This window comes from Hippopotamus amphibius, chromosome 1 (genome assembly GCF_030028045.1).
Source record: "Hippopotamus amphibius kiboko isolate mHipAmp2 chromosome 1, mHipAmp2.hap2, whole genome shotgun sequence".
NCBI classification, from domain to species: Eukaryota; Metazoa; Chordata; class Mammalia; order Artiodactyla; family Hippopotamidae; genus Hippopotamus; species Hippopotamus amphibius.
Genome location: NC_080186.1, coordinates 204,735,953 through 204,763,913, shown reverse-complemented (window position 1 = coordinate 204,763,913; position 27,961 = coordinate 204,735,953). Strand labels below are relative to the sequence as shown.

The 27,961-nt window shown below is 35.1% G+C and overlaps 1 protein-coding gene across 1 annotated transcript; it reads right to left on the bottom strand.

Annotated features, from left to right (window-relative positions):
- CETN3 (centrin 3) lies at nt 1–26,878 on the bottom strand. The gene is made up of 5 exons (XM_057739489.1): nt 26,744–26,878; nt 24,758–24,893; nt 22,998–23,112; nt 17,341–17,532; nt 1–5,508 (listed from the first exon to the last, which is right to left on the bottom strand). Exons 1-5 carry the CDS (start codon nt 26,758–26,760, stop codon nt 5,465–5,467), a joined length of 504 nt encoding a protein of 167 aa, XP_057595472.1. The 5' UTR covers nt 26,761–26,878; the 3' UTR covers nt 1–5,464.
- Between the last annotated feature and the right edge of the window lie 1,083 nt (nt 26,879–27,961).

The following is a 27,961-nucleotide window of genomic DNA, read 5'->3' as shown; positions in this document are numbered from 1 at the left end:
TACAAATCACTAACCTGCTGTTAAATTTAAGGAGGTCATCCATGATAGGGAATATGATTTGGAAATATTTTAACCATTCAGCATTTAGCTGATGTATGCTGAATGCTATTTAAAGAGACATCTATCAGGAGTAGGCTTGTATCAATAAGTCACCAGAATTATGTTCTACAACAGTACACGTTTCCTAGCTGTCAGGCTTACACAGACCTTTTGGAAGACCTTGGGGATAGATAGACTATGATAATGCCATACGGAGAAAATGATTGCTCTTTTCAGAGAACGCAGTGGTGTGTTGGACAAATGTTACAAGCATATTAAAATTAGAAATATTGGACTCCAGGAAGTCTATTAAGTATCCTTGATTTCTTTTATTATGGAATCAAAGAAAACCCATTTAAAAATACTTTTAATTAAGTATAAAATGGAAGTAACCCTGCTGATCTTTGATTCTATAAAATGTCAGTAATCTTCCCAAAATTATCGCATAATGAAAAAATATTTTACATATTCTCAGAATAGCACAAGACATACAGGTTTCCCAAGTTCTCAAGAAAAGGATAATATGGATTCTTAAAGACAATTAGATAATACTATTAATAATTACACAATATTTGCAGTACACCTCACAAAGGTAAGTCTAACAAATATATTATCTCAGAAAACCCAGAGACTTTATTTCACTACTTTTAGATTGTATTTGGCAATCTTTCATAGAGTCTTAGATTAAGTTTTCAGTGAATGCTGTAACTATAGAATGACATACGACTGAATGCAGAATCAGGATATGTAGGCAAATTACCTATTTCAATTGAATGGGTAAGCCTACACTGTTTAATCAAGATCTCCAAGACCCAACTAAGCTGCCATCCAGATGACTGTCATATTTCAACCCAAGAACTTCTCTTTGCAACCCAAATCCTAAACAAGTCATCATTCTACCATTAAAATGGCCTTTACTGACCCTCTTCTCTGACCAATGCACCTCCACTGAGACCTACAAGAGCTTTGCTTTAGACTATCAGGTCCATAAATCTTCCTCCTCTCCAGCTAGATGCCTCAAAGATCTTCCCACACATCCTTTTACCAAACACACTCCTAAGCCCAAGGTTCCTTCCATTTCCTGCCAAGAATTTAAGAGTTCTTTCTTCATTCAAATAGCCCCTAAAATAAAATCTTCTCCACAAAGGGTAATTGGAAAACATGTTTTCCCAAAATGAAAATCTTTTGAGTCTTCACTATTCAGTAATATACACTTTCTCAATAAGCATTTGCTTAATATTATATTTTTAATTATTTTTCCCCAAACATATACTTTTTCAATGTGATGACTCCATGATTTTAAAAACATAGTTTATCTAAGCTTAGTAGCTTCCAGAGGTCTAGCACCAAACATTAATTCACATGGAATAATACACAATACAACAAATGCCATGCGAGATTATGCATAAATGTTTAATGTTTTTGCTACTGAGCTTCTGAATTCCAGATTCTATCTTTTAGTTTTGTAGTTTTACAAGTCTGATCCTTGGGCTTCCCTGGTGGCGCAGTGGTTAAGAATCCGCCTGCCAATGCAGGGGACAGGGGTTCGAGCCCTGAGCGGGTAAGATCCCATATGCTGCAGAGCAACTAAGCCCATGCACAACTATTGAGCCTGCACTCTAGAGCCTGTGAGCCACAACTATTGAGCCCGTGTGCCACAACTACTGAAGACTGCACATGGAGAGCCCATGCTCAGCAACAAGAGATGCCACCACAATAAGAAGCCCACACACCACCAACAAAGAGTAGTCCCCCACTCTCCGCAACTAGAGAAGGCCCGCATGCAGGAACAAAGACCCAATGCGGCCAATAAATAAATTTTAAAAAATAAACTTTTTAAAAAAGAAGTTTAAAAAAAAAAGTCTGATCCTTTACACTTTGAGACAGTTTATAAAAGTCATTGGAAGGAGATAAAATCTAGTGGCTATGAGCGGGCTCTGTAGTCAGAAGACTTAGGATCAAATTCCAATTCCTACTACCTTGAACAAGTTACTTATGCCTCTAAGCTTTGGTTTTCTTGTGTGTAAAATAAAGACAACCCAACAGTATCTACCCCAGGTTATTGAAATTAAAATACATAATGTATGTAAATACCTATGTGTGCCTGGAGCACAGCAGCACTTAAGTTACTAAATTTTTAAAAACACATTTCCTTTATAAAACTTGGCTGCAGAATGGACAGAACATTCATGTGAAAAAAAACTACTTCTATAATTTCACGCAAGTGCAAAGGAAACAGGTTGAAGGAATCTTCTCTAAAATAACAATGGTTACTATTTCCAGAGATCAGGTGACAGTATGTCCTAGTTTGCCTAGGCTAGTTCTGAATTACACCTGTTGTTCCAATATAAATAATAGTCTCCCCTAAGCTCCTTCACTCTCAGCTAATCTGGTTCAGATCATAAAATATGTGGTCAATTGTTTTGGTTATGTAACTTTTTCCCCACAGCTCCAAACCACTATTCTATACTCAAATGTGTAATACCGGGGTTAGGACTGTGTAAACTACATTTCTCCTTTGCCAGCTGAATTGTTTTAAGCTCCACTAAAAAAGAGGACTAGAAGAATAAAACAGGAAGGCAGGAGGCAGAAAGACTCTTTTGCTGTTTCGTGTTTGCCTGGGGTTTCTGGCAGCATCCCCAGGGCAAAAGTTCCTCATTCCAGGAGCAGCACCTGGTTTGATTCTCCAGCTTTTTCTCGAGATTCCCCAAACCAGCCTCATCATTCCCCATCAATATTAGCACCACCTACCAGTGCCCCCTTCCTCAAACACCTCTGAGTCCCTGATCTATAAGACCTCTCCTCCAAGCTTCTAGTTTCCAGTAACTACAATCTTTACCCTCAGATATCTCTGATTTTTTTGGTTCTCCAACACCAATTTAACCTATTCCCTATATTACACTCTGTTAAAATATCCGGTTGTGCTCTTCTTGATGTCTGAAGTCTAACTGAAACTGATACTATTCAGAAGAATGGGAATGGAACTGGCAGTTTAAAGAAAAAAAGAATGTTCGCTTTTACTTTATACATTGCCTTTATATATTACTTACGTAATTTAAATTTAATTACATATTTTAAGTGACTTTTTGAAACTATTTTGCCTTCTTCACATTGGTCTTCAGAACATTATAAATCATCTTTAGTGTAGAACACATCACTAACAATTCTCAAGATAATTTACATCCAGAGATTAGCATCAGATGGATGCTTTAGGGAGTTGAGGAAATTAGCAACTCAATTGGATAGTCTACTCATGATGGTGTTTGCTAATGCAAAGCCATTAACACTGGCACATCGACTAAATATGAAAGTCTTCCATTAGAAGTGCTATATGAATTTCCTGCAATAAATGATTAAATAAGCCTAGCGCAGTACCTACACCACATATTAAGTGCATAACAAATATATTTTTGATTTCCTCCCCATCTCAACTACCTACCACCAGACTCTAATCTAGGAGCTGCTATGAGGCACATAACTTCTTTAGAAAGTAGACTTGCTGGCTTACACATAAGACAAGATCTTAGCTGACAAATCCCAAACTATCAAAGCTTACCAGGACACCAGAACGGCAAATGCACTAGGTAAGTTTAGCAAGTTATTTTCTTACATCATGAAATGCCATTGCATAATAAATACAACTATAATGATAAATGACTAATACCCTCCTCCACTTCCTTCTTTTTTAAAGCAAATTCACTCCTTTCTTCTTATTGCCACCTCTACTAGTGAATTTTATAGGCCTTTGGACTCCACAGTTATTAACACTGGAAAAACACTTGAAAATAATTCCTACCCTTCTGTAGGAGAAAGCTTCACAAACATAAAGAACTGAGGTGAGCACTCTTCCTTCAACCCACAGTAAGAAGAAACAAAATACTGGCATCCCAAGGAATAAGTATTTATATTAAGAATAAAGAAGCTATCTTTTTAAGTGACAAAAAGCACCCTGGGCTATAAGAGATAGAAGGCCAGCAAGCCCAGATGTGTGCTTGTTTTATTCTTCATTTTCTTTATTCTTCAGTTTCCTGGAAATCAACATATTTCCTGATTGAGATATAGAAGGCAAATTCATCAGTTAAGCATGATACAATTTTTTTAATTTCATAGTCTATTTGTTGCCCTGGATATTGGTACTACCATGAATATCAATTTCATATTCAAAATTAAATTTTAATATGGTGAACAATTAACTTGCTTTCTAGATAATGATTTGAAATATCACCGTTACATTACACGCTACTGTTTTTTTGTTAAATTTCTAGTGGATAACTCTTTCTGTAATATTCTAGGAGACTCACAACATTTAAAGTGTCTCAAATTATTAGCGTACTTTAGATTTAAAACAAGAAACCTAAAGAAAGACCAATGAAACAACCTTTCTTCCTGGAGAGTTCATACCACCAGGGACCAGATTATAGGTGAAGGATGGGTATTGGTACCATTTCCCTAGGACCGATCTCCCATAACCACGTTTCCCCCCAACATACACTTCTACAAGGAAGAAGAACCCACCAATACCTGGAAAATCTGTCTCCACTCTTTCCTGGTGAATCACTAAAACACAGCCTTAAATGATTTTTGTGGCTTACAGTTTCCTATTTTCATCACTGTGATGTTTGAGTGAGAATTATCTTAACAGATCAAAATTCCAAAATTTAAATCTTTTACTTTGTCAAAAAGTTAGATGATTCAAACTGTATTCAATTAATTTGAGAAGGAAATGTCCATATTTAACTGTCATAACTTACTTAAGATACCAAAAGTGCTATAGAATATTGAATACATGAGGATAAATGAGTCCAAATGCACAATACTTTTCCCTCCAAACTGAGAGACATGACTCATGAAAATGGAATTATGCCTATAATGAGTCATCATTTGTATTGAAACATCGAATGTCAAACTTGTAATGGAAAAATGTGCTATTCTATTGCAATTTGTATTTCAATTTTCATTTCTGAAACCAACAGTGTAAAGAGAAAAGATTTAAGAAAGATACTTTTGAGGGTTAACAGACATTTGGATCAAAATAAAACAGAAAATTTACCAAATTTTAAAATACTAAAAAATAAACATTTTATTAATGAAGGTCTGAAAAACATATGCACCAAAACAAAAGTGACTACTAATGCTAAATAAAAAACCTCCAAAAAATGTGTACCACATGATTCAATTTTTTAAACCTTACAAAAGCTATATTATAAATACAAAGCTCCTATTAGAGTACTAACAATACTGTTCATATAAAGAAACTTAACAGTAGTAAAATATGAATACATAAGATGCTTATTTTTGGTCCTTTTGGAAAAAAGAACTAAGTTGTTTTTTGTTGTTTTTGTTTTTTTTTTAACACGGCTCCAGGCACAAAAATAGAATATAAGATGATAACTGCAACATTCTTAGTGTTTATCCTTGTAATTCTTTAAATGTCACCAGTCATAATAGCAATGAATTCCTCTTGATTTACTGTGGTAAGAAAGAAAATGTAAGTCAGAAATATAAATTTTTTTTCAGAGAACACTATTACTGTTTTACACTAAGTATAAATTTTATATTATACAAAAATTCTTAATAAACCAAGGCATAGCTTTTTGCTTTTACTTCTTTGCTAGGAAGTTAATTAAATTAAACTTCATGAATACAAAAATACATAAATATAATAAACAATATGAATTAATATTCTATAGTATTAACTAGGAAAAAGACATAATAGTATATGTTACAAAAATTCTACCATAAGCATAATATTTATACACACTTAATAAAAGTTTTAAAAACTTGACATTTTATATTTCTTAGATGGTTAAACTCTCTTGATAATCTTTATTCTACTAGTTCATTTAGCAAACGCTTTCTTAACAAATAAGCTTAAATATATCACATGTAAATTAGAATTCTGAAGGAAAATAGAATTAGAAAAAAAGTCAAATTGTTATTTTTTGGAACTTTTATGTATTTAAAAGCCTATTTTAAAGAAAAGGTAATTGAAACATAGTTAAAGAAAAAAACAGTGCAAAAAATAAGCTATAAGGACTTAAGAACAATGAGTTGTCCAGAAGCTGGTAAAGAACAATGAATCCATGCATTCAATATTAAACATCTACAAAACACAATGACAGACACAGCATAACAGAATACAAAACCTGTAATACAAAACTCAAAATACTTTCAATGATCTTATAAACTGTAGTACTGATCTTTAACCTTTGCAGTTAAATGAATGTTTCAATATCTCATTAAAGCTAGGACCCCATTCTCCCTAGTTAAAAAAAAAAAATCAAAATATACAAAAATTTTACACAACTTAATCACAATATGTACCTTCATTTAAAAACCCCTGAATTAGAAAAATCTAGAGTGAGGCATCTAAACCAAAACAGGAAACAAGTATATTTCTAAGAAAAACAACATAAGGAAAGTGGCCTTAGAATGATTTGACTACACATCATTTTAACAGCATAACAGAGCCATGATTAAAATATTCAAAATCTGAAAAGTACTTGTGTTGTTACTTAAAGATCTAAAACTTTTTCCTCCCAATTTGTAAAATCTCAGTGCTCAAATTTCAAATTAAGCTTCATATAGTTCTAAAACAAAATAACTCAATTTTTATATTATTTATGAGTAAACAATTTAAAGCATTCTAGCATTTCAAAAGTATTTTAGGACTTCCTAGGTGGCACAGTGGTTAAGAATCCACCTGCCAATGCAGGGGACATGGGTTCGAGCCCTGCTCTGGGAAGATTCCACATGCCACGGAGCAACTAAGCCTGTGCGCCACAACTATTGAGCCTGTGCTCTAGAGACCGTGAGCCACAACTATTGAAGCCCACGCGCCTAGGGCCCACATGCTCCACAACAAGAGAAGCCACTACAATGAGGAGCCTGCATACCACAATGAAGAGCAGTCCCAGCTTGCAGCAACTACAGAAAGCCTGTGTGCAGCAAAGACCCAACGCAGCCAATAAATAATAAATAAATAAATAAATAAATAAATAAATAAATGAATTTTTTTTTAAAAAAAGGTACTTTAAACTATTCCATAATTTCATACCTAAAAACAGGATACTTAAGTCCAAAAAAGTGAACTTGAAAGCTGAAGGAAAGAAAGTGGCTAAGGAATTTAAGCTAGCTCCTTTTATTAACAGTGAGACTTTCAATTAGGAGAATCTGTGATGCCTTTATACATGTGGTTTTATAACCTTCTCTGTCAATCAAATCTTATATTAAGTTCCTTTATCTAATAACTCTAACACAATGCCTACCTTAAAATAGGCATTTGATAAAAAATATATTGAATCAAACAAATGACACTTCATTTTTTTCTACACTGCCTTTTTAACAAAATTTTCATAAATCAATCATTTCATAGGGTAAATCTTATTACATGTCATTAAAATAAAAAATTTTTAGAAATTAAGTAGATTAAGTACCTTAGAGACCATCTGGCTTCTGAGGGGAAAAAACAAATTTTAGCATCTGAAGTGCCAGTTGAATATTTTACTAATACACTGTTTCCTATAATAGTATGCAATTTTAAAAACTCCATAAACATAGAAACCTAATTAATATTTTACTTTATAGCACAAGAGGCAATACAGTATATGGTTAAAAGCATATTGTCATTATGGAGATATGAGTTTTAAGTCTGGCTCTGCCATATATTAGCTTTGTGATAACCCTGGACAGGTTATTAAACTCTCAAGAGTTTTAGTTTCCTCATCTATATAGGCACCTGTACTATGCATAAATAGGTTTAACATGGTGTTTACTTCACAAAAGCTATTATGAAAATTAAGTGACATAATCCACAATGTAACATGCTAAGTACAGAACCTAACATATATTAACTACTAAATAAATGTTAACACTCATCATAATTATTTATAAGATGGTCCACTTTGGCTTTTTAAATGCTGCTTCCATTTGTCCAAAAAGATTTACTGTGTTTTATTTTATATATCTTGGGAGGGATTCTTTCTATATCATTACCACAGCTTTATTTATATTTCATATTAAGTCTTCATTTCCTTTAATTCCTCATTCACCATGTTTATTATTCTATATATACAATAAAAAAACATTTTCGTTGCTCTTAAATACTGAACAGTGTGAAAAACTCGTAAAAACAGGACAATTACTAAAGTCCAAAAAAGGTAGCAAAGTATTATGATATTTACTAGCTGAACATACACAAAGAAAGGTTAGTTATATCTACAAAAAACTTTGCCTGCAGTCCAAAAAAAACCAGATTAAGTGATCAGATTAATAAATTATTATAAAATCTAATTTCCCACTTTTTCAAAAATGGGCAGATTTTCAGATAGCTGCAGAGACCCAGTACAAGCTAAGGCAGTAACCCAAAGTCACACTAAATAGCGTTCTCATTGTTGGAGTTCTCACTGTTTCTGAATATGAAAATGCCTTTCAACAATAATTTTCTGGACTTGCTACAATAACAGCTAGCCTTAGTATACACTGTTTGAGAAGTAGATAATGTCAAATAGCTACTATAAACTCTATAATCAGTCACAATAGCATTTAGAGATATAACTGAAAAATAGCAGTATAGGTATACATGTGCAATACTGTTACTCATACGGTCTATGGACAATATTTGATGCATACATGAACTCCCAGACCCTGCGCAATACCTCAGAAGGCCCTACTCCTAGAGACCCACATCCCAGGTTGTAAACTACTAGATTAGACTATTTTAATATGATAAGACCACCCTCCTCACCACCCCCCACCCCAAAAAGACAAATCTTTTTTAACAGTAGAAGATTATGTGTCAGGTGTATTTATTTGTAATCAGTCACTTGGGGGAAAAAATGTTATTTGCCTGTTATTCATTTGAATAAATGACAGTAGGATGCCCAAGCAAAGTGGAGTAATGCAAGCAGTGAGGACTGAAGAAGTGTATTAAGGATGCACTGATATAAACCTTCCAGCAATGGAGCACAGGTGTGAACTCAGATCACTAAAGCAGCAGGTAAAGCAGTCTAACAAGGGATGCAAGAAATGGACACATTTTCTAAGAAAAGTTTCACATGAAGTTGGAATTTAAGAACAGCTTCCTAACTGGTATTTTCTTCTAAGGTCAAATGAAGCTAATAATCAAAATCTAACTTGCATGAGCCTAGCAGAGGAAAAAGAAACTGTTCATAATGCTGATCTTTTGACACATAAGTAGCTGGAGTATGAAAAAGACATATCAAGATTCTCTCTACCAGTGAAGAGAGTACCTTTACATAAAGGAACTCAATTAAAGCTAATGTAGGGTAATAATCAACAGCAAGGGAAGACACAAACATTTTTTAACAACGAAGCAACAGATAAGTCCAAATATTAGAGTTACAGCTTAAGAAGCCCTTTAAATTTTCTCAAGTTTTTATCATCTCTGTTTTAAAATATAACTACATTGATACCCTTCAAAGAATTAGTACTAAAATAGAAAAGTTGTATAATGCTCAAATAGTCACATAAATATAAGAAAGCATACAAATGCACAATTCCAATGGACAATCTACAAACCTGAGCTGATAACTAGTTGCTACTGTCTTACCTCCTTATTGAAGCATGCAAGTATTTCCAAGGTTTTATTTTTATATATATGTACTTAAAAATGAATAGTTGGAAAAATGAATAGTTGGTACTAAAGCAACATATATCTACTGTAACACACTCCTGCTCGCTGCTTAGGTCCACAAAAATCAGAGTACTCATCATGTTAAGAAAACGCAGGAGAATATAAAGATGAAAAAAAAAAAGGAAAACAAGTTTACATTTAATGCTAGGCATCTTCAATTATCTTCATTTAATACTGCCAACCACCCAGAAAGGTATTACCATTCTGATTTTTATAAATAGGGAAACTGAGACTCAGAAAATGTTAAAAACTTGCACAAAATTACAGAGCTACCAAGTGGTAGAGCTCCAATTCAAATCCAGGTCTGCATACTTCCAAAGCCTCAGGCCTTTCACACTATATGATTCCAAACTACTCTTTAGTGGCTCACAGTATAATTGAAGAGACACACATGTATATAACTAACAGAAGGCAGTGTATAAATGGTCAAGATAGTTTATTTCTCTAAATGCTATGGGACCTTAATGGAAATCTCATAATTTATAAACAGAGACCACTAAGGGAGGCTTTTGAGAAAAAGATGGAATTTAAAACGAATCTGCAAGAACAACTAACATTTTAGCAGATGGAAATTGGCAATTAGAGCATTCTAGAATTAAAGAATATCATGATGAAAGACAGCATAAAAAGATAGAATACAGTATATTTTGTCAGAGTATGTATACTATATGGGAGGTGAGAGTTAAAGTAGAAAATGGGAGAACAGGGAGTTCCCTGGTGGTGCAGTGGTTAAGAATCCACCTGCCAGTGCAGGGGACATGGGTTTGATCCCTGGGCTGGGAAGATCCCACATGTTGTGGAGCAACTAAGTCCGTGTGCCACAACTACTGAGCCTGCATGCTGCAACTACTGAAGCCCGTGCACCTAGAGCCCATGCTCTGCAACAAGAGAAGCCACCACACTGAGAAGCCCACACACCACAATGAAGAGTAGCCCCTTATCGCCACAACTAGAAAAAAAGCCCACACACAACAAAGACCCAAACACAGCCAAAAACAGAAGAAATTTAACAATTAAAAAAAAAAAAAGAAAAAAAGAAAGAGAAAATGGAAGAATACAGTGGGAAATAAAACTAGATAATCATGGTGGGACAGATCACAGAAGGCTTTGGACTTTACTCCATAGGCACTGAAGAGTCATTCTAAATGTTTGAATAGGAAAATGACATCACCAAACCTGTATTTTAGGAAAAGAATGCTATTAGAACAAATTAGGAAGAGAACAGAGGCTTACAGACATAGAGGGCAATTAGGAGGCTACAAGAGACACTAAAGTCAGTGAGAGCAGGGACATCAGCCTCTTTCATTGGGTAGCACCAGTCAGCACACACAGCAATGTACCCAGCAAGCTTTCAAGAAAATAATGAAAGAAGCTATGATAACATTCCGACAAAGAAATTAGGTCCTAAATTAGGACAGCAGCAATAAATGAAGAAATAGAACAGATTCAAAATATTTGAAGGCTAAACTCAGTAGAACTTAGACATGCATGTAGGCTGAGGAAGATGGCATTAAAGGTTGAAATTTTTCTGAGTGGATGAAATTTTGGAGATATTTCACCCTCAAAGAAAAGTAAAGTACTTTCTTAAAGTGTAGAACCTCATAATCTATACTTGGTTTTAAAGGCCTGCTTCCCAGGACCAGAGGCATTCCTGGGCCCCTCTGCCTCATTGGGCCTAAGCCCCATTGCCCACCACCCCGAGGGCCTTTTCTAAGCATAGGCCCTGCCCATTGCCTAACCTTTCCCTGCCCCCCACCCCTTATCTAAGCCCCACCCCCAAAGCCAAGGCCTTTTCTGGCTTTTTTTTTTTTTTCTTTCTCTTTCTTTTTTTTTCTTCCTACCTCCTCACTTAGGCTATTGCAGTTGTTTTACCTTCCAGTTGTTGCTCCATCTTTTTGTTTCTTTTAATTTTTTCTAACATATCTGTTAGTTTCCTAGTACTGTGTTTTTTATCTTGCTATTGCTCTGCTGTTCTCCTACTTGTCTTTTTTTTTTTTTAATTTTTTTCGTTTTCCTGCTCCACACAGCTTGTTGGATCTTGATTCACAAGCCCAAGGTTAGACCTGAGCTCCTGAGGTAGGAGCTCTGAGTCCAAAACATTGGACTAACAGGGAAACCCAGTTCCCAAGGAATATTCATCAGAGTGAGGTCTCCCAGAGGTTCTCACCTCAACACCAAGACCCAGCTATACTCAACAGCCTACAAACTCCAGTGCTTGAAACCTCAGACCAAACACCCAGTGGGACATGAACACAATCACACCCATCCAAAGTGGGGGGAAAATGAGACAACAAAAAAATATGTCACAGATGAAGGAACAAGGTAAAAATACACAAGACCAAATAAATGAAGAGGAAATAGGAAAATTGCCTGAAAAAGAATTCAGAGTAATGATAGTAAAGATGATCCAAAATATCGACAACAAAATAGAGAAAATACAAGAAACAGTTAATAAGGACTCAGAAGAACTAAAGAGCAAACAAACAGTAATAGATAACAAAATAACCAAAATTAAAAATACTCTAGATGCTATAAACAGCAGAATAACTGAGGCAGAAGAACGAATAAGTAAGTTGGAATACAGGATGGGGGAAATAACTGCCACAGAGCAGGAAAAAGAAAAAAGAATAAAAAGAATGGATGACAGTCTCAGAGACCCTGGTGACAACATTAAGCGCACCAACATTCGAATCACAGGCATCCCAGAAGAAGAAGAAAAAAAGAAAGGGCCTGAGAAAATATTTGAAGAGGTTATAGTGGAAAACTTCCCCAACATGGGAAAGGAAATAATTAATCAAGTCCAAGAAGTGCAGAGTCCCATACAGAATAAACCCAAGGAGAAATACACAGAGGAACATATTAATCAAACTAATGAAAATTAAACACAAAGAAAAAATATTAAAACCAGCAAGAGAAAAGCAACAAATAACATAGAAGGGAAAACCCATAAGGATAACAGTGGATCTTTCTGCAGAAACTCTGCAGGCCAGAAGGGAATGGCAGGATATACTGAAAGTCCTGAAAGAGAAAAACCTACAGCCAAGAATACTCTACCCAGCAAGAATCTCATTCAGATTCCATGGAGAAATCAAAAGCTTTACAGACAAGCAAAAGTTAAGAGAATTCAGCACCACCAAACCAGCCTTACAACAATTGCAAAAGGAACTTTTCTAAGTAAGAAACACAAAAGAAGGGAAAGACCTACAAAAACAAACCCAAAACAATTAAGAAAATGGTAATAGGAACACACATGTCAATAATCACCTTAAATGTAAATGGATTAAATGCTCCAACCAAAAGACACAGACTGGCTGAATGCATACAAAAACAAGACCCTTCTATATGCTGCCTACAAGAAGCCCACTTCAGACCAAGGGACACACACAGACTGAAAGTAAAGGGATGGAAAAAGGTATTCCAGGCAAATGGAAGTCAAAAGAAAGCTGCAGTAGCAATACTCATATCAGACAAATTAGACTTTGAAGTAAAGACTATTACAAGAGACAAGGAAGGACAGTACATAATGATCAAGGGATCAATCCAAGAAGAATATATAACAATTGTAAATAACTATGCACCCAACATAGCAGCACCTCAATACACAAGGCAAATGATAACAGCCATAAAAGGGGACATCGACAGGAACACAATAATTGTAGGAGACTTTAACACCCCACTTACATCAATGGACAGATCATCCAAACAGAAAATAAATAAGGACACACAAGCTTTAAAGGACACATTAGACCATCTTGACTTAATTGATATTTATAGGACATTCCATCCAAAACATATAGAATACACTTTCTTCTCAAGTGCACATGGAACATTCTCCAGGATAGATCACATCTTGGGTCACAAATCAAGCCTTGGTAAATTCAAGAAAATTGAAATCATATCAAGCATCTTCTCTGACCACAACGCCATGAGACTAGATATCAATTACAGGAAAAAAACTGTAAAAAATACAAACACATGGAGGCTAAACAATACACTATTAAACAACCAAGAAATCACTAAAACAATCAAAGAGGAAACCAAAAAATATCTAGAAACAAATGACAATGTAAACACAACAACCCAAAACCTATGGGATGCAGCAAAAGCAGTTCTAGGAGGGAAGTTTATAGCAATACAGTCCTACCACAAGAAACAAGAAAAATATCAAATAAACAACCTAAGCTTACACCTAAAACAATTAGAGAAAGAAGAACAAAAACACCCCAAAGTAAGCAGAAGGAAAGAAATCATAAAGATCAAATCAGAAATAAATGAAAAAGAAATGAGGGAAACAATAGCAAAGATCAATGAAACTAACAGCTGGTTCTTTGAGAAGATAAACAAAATTGATAAACCATTAGCCAGACTCATCAGGAAAAAAAGGGAGAAGACGCAAATCAACAGAATTAGAAATGAAAAGGAGAAGTAACAACTGACCCCGCAGAAATACAAAAGATCATGAGAGACTACTACAAGCAACTACATGCCAATAAATTGGATAACCTCTAAGAAATGGATAAATTCTTAGAAAAGTACAATCTTCCAAGACTGAACCAGGAAGAAATAGAAAATATGAACAGACCAATCACAAGTATGGAAATTGAGACTGTGATTCAAAATTTCACAACAGACAAAAGCCCAGGGCCAGATGGATTCACTGGCGAATTCTATCAAACATTTCGAGAACAGCTAACACCTATCCTTCTCAAACTCTTCCAAAATAGAGCAGAAGGAGGAACACTCCCAAACTCATTCTACGAGGCCACCATCACCCTGATACCAAAACCAGGCAAAGATGTCACAAAAAAAGAACATTACAGGCCAATATCACTGATGAATAAATATAGATGCAAAAACCCTCAACAAAATACTAGCTAACAGAATCCAACAGCACATTAGAAAGATCATACAGCATGATCAAGTGGGGTTTAACCCTGGGATGCAAGGATTCTTCAATATATGCAAATCAATCAATGTGATACATCATATTAACAAACTGAAGGATAAATACCATATGATAATCTCAATAGATGCGGAAAAAGCTTTTGACAAAATTCAACATCCATTTATGATAAAAGCTCTCCAGAAAATGGGCATAGGAGGAAATTAACTCAACATAATAAAAGCCATATATGACAAACCAACAGCCAACATCATTCTAAATGGTGAAAAACTGAAAGCATTCCCTTCAAGAACAGGAACAAGACAAGGGTGTCCACTCTCACCATTATTATTCAACATAGTTTTGGAAGTTTCAGCCACAGCAATCAGAGAAGAAAATGAAATAAAAGGAATCCAAATTGGAAAAGAAGAAGTAAAATTGTCACTCTTTGCAGACAACATGATATTATACATAGAAAACCCTAAAGACTCTACCAGAAAACTGCTAGCACTAATCGATGAATTTAGTAAAGTAGCAGGATATAAAATTAATGCGCAGAAATCTCTGGCATTCCTATACACTAACGAAAGAGCAGAAAGAGAAATTAAGGAAACTCTCCTATTTACCACTGCAACAAAAAGAATAAACCTGCCTAAGGTGGCAAAAGACCTGTATGCAGAAAACTATAAGACACTAATGAAAGAAATTAAAGATGATACAAATAGATGGAGGGACACACCATGTTCTTGGATTGGAAGAATCAATATCGTGAAAATGACTATCTTACCCAAAGCAATTTACAGATTCAATGCAATCCCTATCAAATTACCAATGGCATTTTTCACAGAACTAGAGCAAGAAATCTTACGATTTGTATGGAAATGCAAAAGACCCCGAATACCAAAGCAATCTTGAGAAGGAAAGATGGAGTTGGCGGAATTAGGCTTCCTGACTTCACACTATTCTACAAGGCCACAGTGATCAAGACAGTATGCTAATGGCACAAAAACAGAAAGGAAGATCAATGGAACAGAATAGAGAACCCAGAGGTAAACCCACACACATATGGGCACCTTATCTTTGACAAAGGAGGTACGAATATACAATGGAAAAAAGACAGCCTCTTCAATAAGCGGTGCTGGGAAAACTGGACAGCTACATGTAAAAGAATGAAATTAGAACACTTCCTAACACCATACACAAAAATAAACTCAAAATGGATTAAAGGCCTAAATGTAACGCCAGACACTATCAAACTCCTAGAGAAAAACATAGGCAGAACACTCTATAACATACATCAAAGCAAGATCCTTTTTGACCCACCTCCTAGAATCATGAAAATAAAATCAAGAATAAACAAATGGGACCTGATGAAACTTAAGTGCTTTTGTACAGTGAAAGAAACATAAACAAGACAAGAAGACAACCCTCAGAATGGGAGAAAATACTTGCCAACGAAGCAATGGACAAAGGATTAGTCTCCAAAATATACAAGCAGCTCATGCAGCTTCATACCAAAAAAGCAAATAACCCAACCCACAAATGGGCAGAAGACTTAAACAGACATTTCTCCAAAGAAGACAGGCAGATGGCTAACAAACACATGGAAAGATGCTCAACATCACTAATCATTAGAGAAATGCAAGTCAAAGCCCCAATGAGGTATCACCTCACACCAATCAGAATGGCCATCATCAAAAAATCTAGAAAAAATACATGTTGGAGAGGGAGTGGAGAAAAGGGAATTCTCCTGCACTGTTGGTGGGAATGTAAGCTGGTACAGCCACTATGGAAAACAGTTTGGAGGTTCCTTAAAAAACTAAAAATGGATCTACCATATGACCCAGTAATCCCCCTCCTGGGCACATACCCAGAGAAAACCATAATCCAAAAAGAAACATGTACCACAATGTTCACTGCAGCACTATTTACAATAGTCAGGACATGGATGCAACCTAAATGCCCATCAACAGATGAATGGATAAAGAAGAGGTGGCACATATATACAATGGAATATTACTCAGCCATAAGAAGGAATAAAATGGAGCTATATGTAATGAGGTGGATAGACCTAGAGACTGTCATACAGAGTGAAGTAAGCCAGAAAGAGGAAAACAAATACCATATGCTAAGTCATATTTATGAAATCTGAAGAAATGGTACTGATGAACCCAGTGACAGGGCAAGAGTGGAGATGCTGATGTTGAGAATGGACTTGAGGACATGGGGCTGCGGTCGGGGGTGGGGGGCGAAGGGGAAGCTGGGATGAAGTGAGAGAGTAGCATAGACATAGATACACTGCCAAATGTAAAACAGATAGCTAGTGGGATGTTGCTGCATAACAAAGGGAGATCAACTCAATGATGGGTGATGCTTTAGAGGGCCAGGACAGGGAAGGTGGGAGGGCGTTGCGGGAGGGAGGGGATATGGGGATGTACGTATAAATACAGCTGAGTCACTTTGGTGTACCTCAAAAACTGTTACAAGAGTGTGAAGCAATTATATTCCAAAAAAGAGCTTAAGAAAAAAAAAGAAAAAAAAGGCCTGCTTCACTCTAAACTGAGTATGTGTAACATTTATGCAAGAAGCCCATTACAAGATGAACAATATTTACACTAAATAAAGAGACAGTTTGCCAAGGGTCCTGAAAATCATTTGGTTTTAGAAAAAATTACTATATGTAATTGTACATTACTATACAAAATTACTATATGTAATATGTACAGTAGGAATATTTGGAATATATGTTTTACTCAAAACTTACTTTCTCCATCACCATCTTTATCAAATTCTTCTATCATAGCCCGAAGTTCTTCATCACTCATATTTTCACCCAATTCTCTGGCAACACGTCGCAAATTCCTCAAGCTTATTTTACCTGAATCATCATCATCAAATAGTTTAAATGCCTTCAATATTTCTTCATGTGGATCTCTTTCCAATATCCAGTCTGTCACTATAGTTGAAAAAAGATGAAAATTAAACCTTAATAGTCACAAAGGCATTCATTTTTGAAATCAACTAATTATTAGATGAGAATTAAAGCTGTGTGTAAACATTTAGTTTGACAATAAAAATGCCAAATCAAAGTCCAAAAACCTAGAGATAAACCTAAAATTAGAAAAACCAAATCCATATTTTAGAATTTAATCTTTACATTATCAACAATTAATCCTATTATAAGAGTAAACATAACTATCACACAAAAGCAAAATTTTGAAAACTATATTTATACCATATTTATTTAAGGTCTACTATTGTCAAGAATTGTACTAGGCTCCACTGACATCAAGCACACAAGTCTAGGAGTTTGTAACCCAGTTGTAGAGATGATATACCAACAAAACAATTACAACCGACTAGATAAAAGTTGTTCGCTGGCTAAACTTACTAGTAATACTGATTGTTCTTCAAATTTAATACAACTTAAAAACAAGAAACCCCCGACAAATTTACAAAATTAACCGCCACCACTGATACAGACACAATCTCAGACAGTAGATGAAAATTCCACTGGTATCTTCATGATTTAGAAGAACCTCTTGGTTTCTCAAAAGTAGTTATTAAAAGGATTGAATCTGATTGTAGTAAGGAAAAATAAGGTCTGGAAAGGAGATCTCGCTTGAGTCAAATTCCTTTTGTTCAGCATGATAATATACGAGACAGCTAAATTAAAATTAAATGTGAGTAATTTCAGACCTTGATAGTAATAATTATTTTAATATACTAAATGTATATTAATATATAATTATTAATATATAATAAATGAACAATATTTGCAATATAACCAGTCTTTAATCAATAGCCACAATAACAAAACTTTTTAAATCTGTGGTATAAAATTTTTTAAGTTACTAGATAAAATTCTAAAAATATCAAAGTAAATATCTCTGAAGTAATGCTAGTCTACCACTACAAGAGGTATTTATGACCTTCACTGTGCCAGTAAAAGTAACTCAGTCCTGCTGAGGTTTACAGAACCATTAAATTTGCAAAAGCTTGTAGATGGAAAATACTGGAATATTTAATGCACCCCAAAGAAATATATAATTCAAGTCCCCCACAAATTATTGTTTTGCTGTTGTTTTCATTGTATTTGGTTGAATAAGTACCTATTCAAGCTAATGTTAAATCATCAACACATATATTCGTTTTCTTTTATCCATTAATTTTATACAAAAAGTCTTCCAAGTAACTAATTGAAGTATATTACTATAAGTATGCAAATCATCAAAGCTCATAAATATTCAGTTAAAAAGGAATTGGCATATATACAGCCATAACACCAAACTAAAATACCACACTTAACTCTATGGCTCATACTCAACTTATTTTGAATTTAGTCCCAACAAAAAAGCAGGACAAGAAAAAAAAAAGTGTTAAGAAATTTTCTTCACCAATTAAATAATTTACATGACAGGTGAACCAAAAAAGCAGCTTGCTGAAAATATTAATGTACTTAAAGAAGCAACAGGGTGATCTGGGGAACAGATGGGGTTCCAAGATGTATAATTTCCTATCCCACTGATGCGTTAATTGTGTTAGTTACTTCAGACTTATGTGTCTATATAATATTTTAACAATACTTTGCCTTAGAATGCAACTTTTCTTTGGAACTATTAAGTACCCATCATTCTAGACGGCTAAAACATTATAACTTTATGGTGACTCTCCTCCACGCCTTCATGTTCTATTCTTATTCTACAAAGTAGAATTATAAGAAATATATTTTTTTTCAATGAAAATAAATCAAGTGACATACAGGTAGTAAAGGTGGGTTCAATCTATTTCACAAATTTCTGTCCATGTATCTCTATTTTCAAATGATTTAATTATACTATCAGAAATGTACTTACTCAAAATAGTTAGACCTTATACATTATAAAAATCACTTAATATAGCAAATTCAAAAACATCACATTAAAACTTTAAACCCAATCAGTTATTATATCTTAGAGTACTGAGGTTACTACCTTTTTTACACTTGAACGTATCCCTTTTCATTCTTACCACCCTCAGCATAAAAAGTCTATTATAGCTGCCCCTCAGTTTCCATGGTATCCATGGGGGATTGGTCCCAGGACTCCCCTCAGATACCAAAATCTGTGACGGATCATATTTGCATATAATCTATGTACATCCTCCTGTATACTTTAAATCATCTCTAGATTACTTATAATATCTAACACAATGTAAATGCTATGTAAATAGTTGTAAATATCATGTAAATGCTATATAAAAAATTGACAAGCATTCAGCAAATTCAAGTTTAGCTCTTTGGAACTTCCTGGAATTTTTTTCCCTAATATTTTCAATCCACAGTTGGTTGAATCCACAGATGTGGAACCCAGGGATAGAGAGGGCCAACTGTATCTCCTGCCTGCAATCTCTCTTTCCTCCAATACATTTTTAATAATCTCAACAGTTACCACTCTATAACATATCATCTCCTCTTCTTTAAAAATTGACATAGATCCTCTGCTGACTAAAGTCTAAACTCTATATTATGCAAGACTTTACCTAGCTGGCCCAATCTTACCTTTCCAGTCATCTCCCTATTCTCTAGAGCACGGGACTAACTGAAGTTTCCCAATGCTCATTCTTTGCTGTTGTTTTCTCTGCTTAGAATGCCTTTCTATACTCCTCCCTCAATTCTCTCCTTGGGATGAAATCCTATTCCTATTCCCAAAGGCCTAAATTAGAAATCCCCTCAGCAGTCTTCTTTAATTGCTCTAGATTAGGAATTGACAAACTTTCCTGCCAAAGGCCAGGGGAGGGAACGGAGCATAAGATCTCTGTCTCAACCACTCACTCTGTCATGGAAGCACAAAGCAGCATAAAAAAAAATGGATGTGGCAGCATAGTGGCAACAGGTGAATTTGGCCCAAGGGCTGCAGTTTGCCAGTACTGCCCTATACAAAATTATAATTTGCCACAAAGCACCACAGCTTGTTGTCACCTGCATTTAAACTGTAAGCTCCTTGAAAGAAGAACCTCTTAGTAACTTTTGATTAATTCTCCTCCCTTACCCCAGCATAGTATCGAATGCCAAAAAAATTCAGCAAATGTTTGCTAAGCAAAACAAATAACAATAATACAATAGTCTATTCTAAATAGGCAATGAAATAATAAATAGTACATGCCAAAAATAGATGAGTACAAACAGCTGACTTATCTTGGTCTTACTTTAAAGCAGCAATTCCTAAAACACCTGTTACTCACTAGCCTCAGGCTATCTAAACTCTAAACTTTCATGAAATATATTTTAATACTTTTTTCTAGCATTGGAAAGAATCTGAAGTGCCAAACTTTATCTAGAAATACCTGTAAATATCTGTGGAACAATATCCCTAGGCAGGAATAGATAGTAGATAAAACTAAGACTCAAATGTTCTGATTTAGTTATTTGTCCCAAACTATAAAACATATATTCATCTGTGGTTAGTTATTATTTAAAAATAATCAAAATAATAATAATAATAATCAAAAAATAGGGAGAATAATACCTCTTGTTTATTTGATTCCCAAACAATAATAAAATATTATTTAACAGTTGGTATTCTCAACAGGCAACCTTAGGATAGTTAAAGTATGTGCTAAGGCTGTCAAAAGGTCGATCTTTGAAAGTCAGGCTGAAGTTTACTCATAACCACTTATTCTAAAAGGAACCCAGTATTTCTGCTCCATTAATAACAGAAGAGATGGAGGGTCAGGAAAGGTAGAGATGGCATGGGACTCCAGCTTCAACTGCTATAAAATCAAAATTTCAAAACTGCATTCACTTAAGATGAAATAATGTTTTGTAAAATTATTAGAGGCAATTATATAGTGCTTAAAATAACCTACAACTACAGGGAAAAGGTAATGAGAAAAATATAAATACATGGAGTAGAATACTTTTTATGTTCCAGTGAGAGATATATATATATGATATTTTCCAGCCATTGAAACAAAGAATAATTTTTCAAGTAATAATAACAACAAACAGTTAATAGAACTTACTACATACTAGGCCCTTTTCTAAACACTTTACATATTTTTACCTTCTTATTCCTCATAAGAAGCCTATGAGATAGTACAACTATCCACATTTTATAGCTGAAAATGAGGCACAGGGAAGTAAAATGACCAAGTTACGCAGCTAGTAAATCGCAAAACCAAGATCTAACCCCAGGCAATCTGGTTCCAAAATGTCCATGCTAAACCACTACACTCTACCAAATGTACTTGAATTATAGCTCTTTCCTAATAGTATCATTTCTACTTTATCTCGAACCTTGTTTCTATAAACAATCTAAGCTGAAACTTGTACTAACATCATAAACCCCAGAAAAGCTTCAATATTGGGAAAATAAACATGGCTCCCTCCCTCTTCTCAAGTAAACAATTCTACAAATTAGAGGGGAAAAAAAAAGAATATGCTCTCTAAAGGTACAAGCTGCCTTTCTAAATAGTCACCTATTAGTTCATAAGTTGGGGATCTTCTGTGCTGTGCTTTTGTCTTTTAGATTTATTCTTTAATTTCCCTCTTCCTTGCTTTTAGTTTGAATTTTCAGATTAAAAAAAAAATTATTAATGATATGAATCCATTTTTTCCACACGTACTAACTGCCATTTCTTTTTGTTTCTCATACTACTTCTTGTTGAATATTTAAAATTAATAGTCTGTGTGTATGTCTGTGTGGAACTGAATTTTCCTGGATTTTTAAAATATCTAAAAATAACTAAATAACATGCTTATATTATGATCCAGTGGGTTGTTCTAAAATGTTTTCTCCTGCTCCCAGTCTGCCAATTGCCTCCCTTACTATCATCTTCTCCCTACCAGCAACTTTAAAGAGATGACTTTATTCACTGAGACCAAGGTCATCCAGAATACGTAGCCTCTCATAAGCTTTGTCAAGGCATGCACTTCATCTACAGCTAAAGATACCAACTGCTACAATTTCCTCTGCTCCCACTTTGCTAACAAAAATCACATACTAGGATGGTCTTGGGAGATATTTTCCAAACAAAAATATACAAAATTTTATCTTTTACTGTGAGACAATACATTTTTGATCACTCTTTTAGTTTTATCACATATTATAGGTATACATTACATGGAAAGACATCTTCCCATAAGAAGCTACACAGTAGCTCTTTGGTTAAAATCTTCAGAACAAAAGACAAAATGATAAATTTCATTTACACTGAAGCTACAAATCTCATATTTTCTTTGAAAATTAACACACACACACACAAAAAGAGTACCAAAAAGAAAACCCAAAATAAGATTCACATTACACGGCAATGTTCAATAACAAAATTCCATAACCCAGGGACTTTTAAAAATACAGATAGTAACCAGATAATTTCCTAACAACTACTGATTACAAAGACTATTGTAAAATAGTCTTTACAATATTGTAAAATACACACCAACTTCATTAAAATCTTCAAAGGTGATTTTCCCTGTGGCTTCTCTGTCATAATCTTTAAGAATCTTCAGTACGTCAGCTTTTTTTACATCAAACCCCAAGGCTCTCATTGCCACCTTTTGGATTAAAAGGGAAAAGCAAATTATAAAGCATGTTTTACAAAAGAAGTGAACTCCAATTCTTAAATGTTTTTACTACTTAAAAGATGACAACACATTAATCAAACACATATTCTTTTGCTTTTATGTCTCTAAAATAACAGTGATAGTTTCTCCTCATTACTGAAATTATATGCCAATTTTTTTCATTTATATATCCCTTTTTTAATGACAAATTAATCAATGAGTGTTTATAGAATACATTGTACAATGTACTGACTTTCGTGCACAAATTATTTTAAAAAGTTATTTTTTCTCAAAGGATTAACAACCAAACCAAAAAACAAAAAAAGGCACAGCATAAATACTAAAAAGTTATATAATAGAAGAGATTAAAAAAATTAAAATAAGAATTTTCATCAGACGCAATGTGATTAGTTATCAAGTAAGTAGTCTAGGACCCTGGCTTAGAGAAAGAAGAGATCTAGTTACTGGTAATAAGGGAAGGAGAGACGTTACTGGTTAAAGAAGTCTTATCTGGAGAGATTCGAATTGTTCCTTTAACCATATATGGATGAAGTAGAACAGAAGGGCATTTAGGAAAGAGTGACTAGCATTAAAACACACACAGAAATAAAGAATAGGCTTGAAGACAGTGAACAGAACAGTTTACCTTACCTGAATGGGAAAAAATCAGGTGGAAGAAAGCAGTTAGCAAATGAGAAAAGTAGGTAGTAATAAAAGTGTGGAGGGCATTCAATACAAATGAAAAAAACCTGAACTTTATCCAGTGTGCAATGAGTAGTCATTGAGGGTATATGAGCAATGAATAACATGATGAAAGAATTTTAGAAAGACAAATCTAATGATAGCGTACAGGAAACGGAGAAACCATTTAGGAAGTTCCAGATATAAAATAAGATCCCAAATCAAGATAGTAAGAATGGCAACAAATGGAAGAGACATTATAAAGAAAGAACTGATTGAAGCTAGGTAACTAAAATAAACAGTGGGAAAAGCAAGCTAAAGAGCTACAAAAATACTACCTTTCTCATTGTGCTGAGTTTAAGATCCAAACTACCTTAAACACCAATTTCCTCTGATTCTTTATAAATAATTCTAAAATTTTAAATTGACATTTTTCCCCACTAGCATTGTGTCAACATCAGACATCACTTAACATCGGACATCACTTAAACATCTGGTTGTTTGCACCAGAGAAAATAGGTTGAGGCTGTTACTAACATTGTCAAGTTAAAAAGCCAAATAACACTCCCTCAACCTGAAAAATGAATAGGTCACCAACCAAAAAAAAAAAAAAGAAAAAAAAAACAACAAAAAACCTCATAGTGGGAAGAGAGATATACTTGGTACTGTTTATAATCCTATAGTTTCAAATTTTTTAATTAGGTAAATGAAAAATACGCCCCTCCATAGGAATACATTTTTGCATTTAAAATACTATTCATTTTACCATGTGAAAAGGAGTTTCTAAAAAGATGCTATGAGTACTATTCAATTTTATTACAGACTTAACAGTGAATATTTAAAATGTTTTCATATTTCCAAAACCAGTTTAATTAAAACATGCAGAAATATATTTTTAATCAACTGTCAAAAATGTAAATCATTTTAACAGAAAGATCTATTTTAAGTATATTACCTTTAATTCATGATAATCTATTGCTTCATCTTTGTCTGTGTCAAATAGTTCAAAAGCATCTTTAATTTCCTGTTTCTGTTCTTCAGAGAGTTCTCTTCTTTTTTTCCTCTTTGTTTTGTCTACTACAAGCTCATTTCTATGAAATGATAAGAAAAAAGTCTATTTAGCCCACTTTAATCCTATTCTCCAACAATTCTAAATGATAAAATTATGAAAATGCAACAAAAAATTAGCCAGTGAATAATTTCGTAAATTTCTAAAAAGGAAGTATTTTGTAAAAATATAAGGAAATTTTCCTTACGTGAATCAAAGCCCTGCTCAGTCCATGGCCTAAGCTGCTATAAATCTGTACTTTCTAAAACTGAAAAGTGTTACAGGTTATTAAAAGAAATGAGGACCTAGCTTTTCCTTCTTCCTAGCTTTGTATTTATTCCCACTAATACTACCCTGGAAGAAACAAGAACTGTGAATAAGAAACATTAGTTTTATGTCAGAAACCCCAACAGAAAACAAAGCACCCATACTTATTCCCACCATTCTACAATATACACTGTTTAAAAAAAAGGAGAGTTCAATTCACAATTGATTATCACTACACATTAGGTTTACTTTTCTAGTGCTTATAATTACCAAAATTATTGCAAAAAAATCTAACATCAATTAACTTACAAATTATTTTGGCATTGTGTGTTAAAAGTATTTTTAGATTACACATTTTTAACACTTCAGCACTTTTTCGTGATTTCTCCATTGATATTAACAAATCAGCCAAAATACTGAATCTAAGTATAACATGAATATTAAACACCAAAAAAAGTACATATTTGTGCTAATTCTATATAATAATGTGAAAAGTCAACTGTCTTGTAAATCTCACTTAATATATACACCTAAGCTTAATTTCTCATAAACACTGAGAAAACTTAAAAGAAAAAAAAATAATTTACTGTAAAGCCAGAAACGTCTTCCTTAACAGGTGCCGATCCAAGTGTTCCAAATTTTCACACGGGGCTACAACATTTGTGTAACAAGTTTTGAAACAGAGGAATTCTATAAACTTTAAAAACGTAAAACCCAGTTGACTTTTATTTATTTGCATTTGAAGTTGTTTTGGTCTCTGAAATCTACCCCCCCACCCCCGCCAAAGGCAAGAGATGGCTAGAAAATGACCAAAAAAGGTATGATAAAACTGAGGAAGATCTTTCTTTCATAAGAGACCTGACTTCACACAAGCTGGCAAACTCCCAGGGTCATTCTCTTCCCAAGACTCTGAAGGGACAAGTTCGCAACCCACTGACAGCTGACCCCATCCAAGGAAACCACGATTATCCCTTATCAAAACTCGGTACCTTTTTAGTGTGGTGTAACTACATAGATATTTTTAAGATAAAATGTCTAGCTGAGGTTGGGGGAGGATGCAACAAACAGCGGGTTAGAGGTTGGAACTGAATGAAAGGTAAAGGAACTGAAGAAATTTAGGAAATCTAGGAGATTACCAACTAAAAATCACTAAAATGGGTCTCCGATTATACCGCAAGGCAGGAACCTAGAAGAGCGAGGGCGGGGTTCTGTGTTATTTCCAAAATTCTTGGGTAAGTATGTTAGCAGAAGGTCAGCTGAGCTGGGGGCCGTACACAAGGAACTGAACCAAGGGATGCTCCAAGGCCTGGTTTCCCGGTTTCTCGCAAACGCAGAGCACAGAAACCTCGCGATATTTCACTGCCTCCTCGAGACTAAAACAGCACAGCTTTCTGGCGGTTCAAAGCCCAGTGCCCTGAAACGACCGCTTCGAGAGAATTGCGCGGAGCTCACCGGGGCCCCCAACGTGAGAGGTCCAGGTCCCGGAAGGCTGGCCAAGGACCCCTTCCCTCGTCCCAAACTGCATTCCCTTCTTTGTCTCGGCCCCAAGCTGCCTCCCTTCCACACACAACCGCCCTGGGGCCCGCTGCGGGGTGTGGAGAGCATTGCCGTCTCCTCATTACCGACCTCAGAGCTAAACTCATTTTCTCTTCGGACAGAGACGTTCCTCTCGAGAACGATTTTAAGCCCCTATCCACGGAAGCACGACTTTCAACAGCCGTTCAACAGACACCAACGACCTCAGCGGCCTCAAGGACCTCCCACAAGGTAGACACTTCTGAGCTGGATTGGTTGAAACCGCTAATGTCCCGCCCATTGAGGCGAAAACGTCACTAGTCCTCTGCTCTCATTGGGCATATTTCGCGTCAATCAAAGAGATCTCCCCGACGGCCTCGCAGGCTACGCCTCTGGCCCGTTAGATTGGCCTGTTGCTTTTTCCCCCTAATCCTTTGCGAAGCGAGGGACCAGAGGGTCTTCTTGGCTCTTAGGTCAGAGGGTGGTTGAGCTACGCCTCGGGCGAGAGGGCCTGCGGCTTGTAGACCAGCGTCCGGAGAAGGGGCGGGAAGGGAAGAGACAAGCCGCAGGCTGTCCTCTGGCTAGAAGGAGGGAGTGGCTTACGAACGAGGTCTGCGAAGTTTGACCGCACTGTGTTCTGCGTTTTTGGATGGTTTAAGTACAGGGGGAGTTTATTTAAAACGCAGATTTAAATATCCCTCATTTTGATTCTAGTAGGTGTGAATCTGCATTTTTTTCCTTTACAAACTGCAAGTGATTCTGAGGCAGGTGCTATGGATTATACTTTGATAATCACTGTGTTGAATTATTAGGCTTTTTACGGTGAAGCTGTACTTAAGGGGCCATTTGCTCCCTTCTTCCTCCTTTGAACGGATTTATTCCTTTATGTCCTTTATTTTCAAGGGCTATAAGCTGCTTATACACATTATGTTATCTTCCCTACCATACCACGTCTCTGGAAGCTGACTTGGGTGTTTAATATCTTCACCTGTTCATCTCTCCTACTAATCTTGAGGGCCAAGATTTTATCTTTCATTTAATGCTATGCCTAGTGCCTAATACAATGTACGATGCATAGATGCTCAATAAATATTTGTTGCATTGAATGGAATCTCGCTGTGAAAACTCACAAAGTACTGAGCTAACCTGTAAAGGAACGAAATTGCCTGAGAATAGGTGCGGTATAAATATAAAGGAATACATGTACAGGTTTAGAGAAGGGAGAGAACACGGCAGAGTAGAAGACAGACTTCTTGAAGGAGATGACATATATGTTAGGCTTAGAAGGATGAGCTAATTTGGATAAGTAAAGATGGTATGTTGGAATAA